The sequence below is a fragment of the Nansenia antarctica genome (genome assembly GCF_963989245.1).
Source record: "Nansenia antarctica genome assembly, chromosome: 8".
NCBI lineage: Eukaryota > Metazoa > Chordata > Actinopteri > Argentiniformes > Microstomatidae > Nansenia > Nansenia antarctica.
Genome location: NC_137678.1, coordinates 16818725 through 16822703, shown reverse-complemented (window position 1 = coordinate 16822703; position 3979 = coordinate 16818725). Strand labels below are relative to the sequence as shown.

The window sequence follows — 3979 nt, the reverse complement described above, 5'->3', positions numbered from 1 at the left end:
CAATCATAACTTTGTTTGTAAATAAATAAATAATAGTAATAAGTAAATTCAATAAATTAAATGTGCTTATGTATGTGTTGTTTATCGATGGTGACGTAGTCAGCCTGCCTCCTCTCTCCATGTGTTTGTGGGTCTTTGTGGACCGGGGTGTTTAGATTACATCACATTTGTAATGTAACATAATATAATATAATATAATGGTTCTGCCGCTGCTTGGCTGTCCTTGAGCCTCGTATTAATCGTATTAATATTCACCAATAATACAATAATATATATGCTTATGACACTGTTGTACAGTATGCTATTGCCCCCACGACTGACCAGGCTCTTTCTGAGCTATAGTCCGCATTAACTGTCCTGCAGAGAGCATTTGGTGGGCTGAGAATGAGAATGATACTTAATGTTGGAAAGATAACAATCTATGTTCTACCATATCACAAATTGTTTTTATTTGATTCATGTTTGCATCTTGGGTGTGTCCCGCTACCTGGGCAGTTCGTTCATGGCGGTGTTTGATTATCGCTTTATCATAGATGATAGTTGTTATCCTCATCATTGCATTCTGTATAAATGGCTGGCTGGACCATTAAATCCTGTAGATCTATTCATAACTCATTTTTTTATATAAAGCCCTACTACATAAACAAAACCCGCTACCTAGTGGTATTATTACAATTCAAAGACATGCATGACCGATCTCGTTCACATCATTGGTTCTTGAGGTTCTGTCCAGGTAGCTGACTAGTGAGCCTGCATCAACCTTAATGCTATTCAAGTGCAAGAAGATTACATTTGTCTTCGCCGTTTAAGATACACACATTCATCTGCTGTGGAGCAGTAGCAGGCGGTCTGATTCTCCCTGGAGGTGATGGTAGATCCACATGTGAACGCCGTTTAAACTATTATTATATTTTATTATTTATTTTAAATCCACCTGTCCCGAGAAATTGGCCATGCGTATGTATGCAGTGTAGTCACTCCTGTCCATTATATTAATAGAGGAAACCGTTTTAGACAACTAGTGAACAACAAACAAGTGAGGAACCAAAAAGGCGCGCAAAACCTCCTGCGCGTTCAAGGACTGGAGTCTTTGAAAATTGTAACATCGAGTAATTGATACATATGCCTTATACATGCTTGTTATGTTATGTATACTTTCTGCCTGTTTTAACCTGCTGTGGCTTTCACTCCTGTATTACTATGTTTTATTTGTGTTTTCTTCCTTGTTATGTAAAGCACTTTGAGACCCTTGGTCTGGGAAAGGTGCTGTATAAATACTGTATAATTTTACTTACTTGTTACAATACACACAATCAGTACAGCATATACATTCTACTGATTTGTAGCACGAGAGGTCATCTCACTATGGAATTGCTTTCTTTTTTGATAGGGTGGGTGGCTCTTAAAAGAGCCTTTTGGGGTAAGCAGTACAGACGAAAATCTGTTTACTTGGAGCTGGTGTACCTGGTCACGGCCTTGGTGCCCTCGGACACCGCGTGCTTGGCCAGCTCACCGGGAAGCAGCAGCAGACGCACGGCGGTCTGGATCTCCCTGGAGGTGATGGTACGACGCTTGATGTAGTGGGCCAGGCGAGAAGACTCACGGGCGATACGCTCGAAGATGTCGTTGACGAAGGAATTCATGATTCCCATGGCCTTGGAGGAGATGCCGGTGTCGGGGTGGACCAGCTTCAGGACCTTGTACACGTAGATAGCGTAGCTCTCCTTCCTGGACTTTCTGCGCTTCTTGACGGTTTTGGTGGCTGTCTTGGTGAGCTGCTTCCTGGGGGCTCTGCCGGTGGACATAGGAGCGGTTTTCTTGGTTCCGTTCATCGCGCAAGTTTTCTTCTTCCAGTTGAAGTAGAGATAGATTTACAGACTCCGAGTTACTTTTATACAGTCTCCCTCTTCGTTGATTGGATGAGGTGACATCGAGCCAGTGGCCAATGAACGCCTTCCGTCCGCGGGTCTGCTTCCCGGGCTTGGCCATGAATCTCCATTATAGGTCGTCTCTCTCCAACTGTTATAATCAACCTGCTATTCAAATTATAGACTTCATTTCTTTGTGAGGGGGTCAACTCACAAAACTCACAGGTTCAGGACAGGGAAGATAATCAATCCAGGCGATTGTGTTTTGCCCCCCCCCCCCCCGAAAGAGCTCACATTTAAAACGCCCAGCACCACATTGGGGAACCTTCAACCTTGTAACTCCCAGCCAAACAACCTGGCTACCAGGACAACGAGTATTGGTCGCAATCGTATACATGTTTAAGCAGTTTAGGACACAAATAGCACAGGGAAAGCTGTGCGCATCGCTCCCTCCGATGGTGGAACGGCGGGGTTTTGAGCGAATCACAACAAAATACACGAGGCCTTCGCGGCCCACATGATTTTATTCTGAACGGAGGCATGTCTGCTCGCTGGTCCGTTCAAATTTGGACCTCAAGTCGGTTCCATCGGTGACTTTTGGCCCATTATAGGCGAGGAGAAAACACAGACGCCAGCACATTTTGTCAGCCAAGATTGCCGAGCATAGAGGGTTGAGTCTGTACGGTTCTCATGTCGCGTTTAAGACCAGCCCCCATCTCCGGGTTGAGCTTCATTATCACAGAGCAGCATCGCAGAGTGATTTGTAGCCCGCAACAAACGACACTTTTTACAGACATGCCAGAAGTCGCACCAGCCCCCGCCGTCGCCGCTCCGGCCAAGGCACCTAAGAAGAAAGCAGCAGCCAGACCCAAGAAAGCAGCTGGCCCCAGCGTCGCCGAGCTCATCGTCAAGGCCGTGTCCGCATCCAAGGAGAGGAGCGGCGTGTCCCTGGCCGCGCTCAAGAAGGCGCTGTCTGCCGGTGATTACGACGTGGAGAAGAACAACTCCCGTGTCAAGGTCGCCGTTAGGACCCTCGTCACTAAAGGCACGCTGGTCCAGACCAAGGGCACCGGTGCCTCCGGCTCTTTCAAGATTAACAAGGAGGCGGTCAAGAAAACGGTGAAGAAAGCCGCCGTCGCAAAACCCAAGAAGGCAGTAGCAAAGAAGCCCGCCGCCGCTAAGAAGTCTCCCAAAAAGGCCGTTGCAAAGAAGCCCGTCGCCGCTAAGAAGGTTGCCAAGAGCCCCAAGAAGGTTAAGAAGCCCGCACCTGTGAAGAAAGTCCCGTCCAAGAGCCCCAAAAAGGCCGTCAAGGTAGCGAAGCCCAAAGCAGCCACGGCAAAGAAGGCAGCCCCAAAGAAGTAAACTTGTGTTGACAGTGTTCATGTTGACACCACAAAAAAAGGTTCTTTTAAGAGCCACCCACCTTTCCATAAAAAGTGCATTTTCATCCATGTTGACATAACGGAACTTTCTCAAATAAGAAGGTCCGTTTTACACCAGTCTCAATCACTGACCTATGCACACGAGAATAATAGCTATATTAAATATTGAAATGGCCTTAATGAGGGTTTAATACTTTACACAAACGATATATTAACTCACTCGGTCTCTGCGTGAGCGAGAAGTAGAAATGGTCTACTACATTGCGTATGGGGAGAACTGTGATAGCCTAATGCACTTCACTTTTCGCTGTAATGCCAATAAGGAGTATTGTTTCGCTATTTAGTATATTATTAGGAAATTATTGGTTTGATTTGAACTTTGATTTCTGGCGCGCGAGGGAAACTCACAAAGGCCGAGTGAAACAGCGGCCAATCGCTGAGCGGCGGGAAGAGGCGCGCGTATCCGGGTTGCTGATTGGATGAGGTGTCATCGGCCCAGTGGCCAATGAACGCTGGTCAGGCTGAGCTATAAGAACAGCACTCCAAGCGAGCGACTAGTATCCACTTTTTCTATAACTAGCACAGAACTCGCTTTAAGTTTCAAGATGTCAGGAAGAGGTGAAACCGGAGGCAGGGCCGGAGCAAAGGCAAAGACCCGTTTTCCCGAGCTGGACTCCAGTTCCCAGTGGGCCGTGTCCACAGGCTCCTGCGCAAAGGCAACTATGCCCA

The 3979-nt window shown here is 46.8% G+C and overlaps 2 protein-coding genes across 2 annotated transcripts; one reads left to right on the top strand and one right to left on the bottom strand.

Moving 5' to 3' along the window:
• Window positions 1–1445: 1445 nt before the first annotated feature.
• LOC308163945 (histone H2B-like) lies at window positions 1446–1832 on the bottom strand (the record flags this gene model as incomplete). The annotated part of the gene is made up of 1 exon (XM_080538115.1): window positions 1446–1832. The coding sequence occupies one exon, from the start codon at window positions 1830–1832 to the stop codon at window positions 1446–1448; it is 387 nt and encodes a 128-aa protein (XP_080394241.1).
• An 831-nt stretch (window positions 1833–2663) lies between these two features.
• LOC308163746 (histone H1-like) lies at window positions 2664–3230 on the top strand (the record flags this gene model as incomplete). The annotated part of the gene is made up of 1 exon (XM_080537934.1): window positions 2664–3230. One exon carries the CDS (start codon window positions 2664–2666, stop codon window positions 3228–3230), a length of 567 nt encoding a protein of 188 aa, XP_080394060.1.
• Between the last annotated feature and the right edge of the window lie 749 nt (window positions 3231–3979).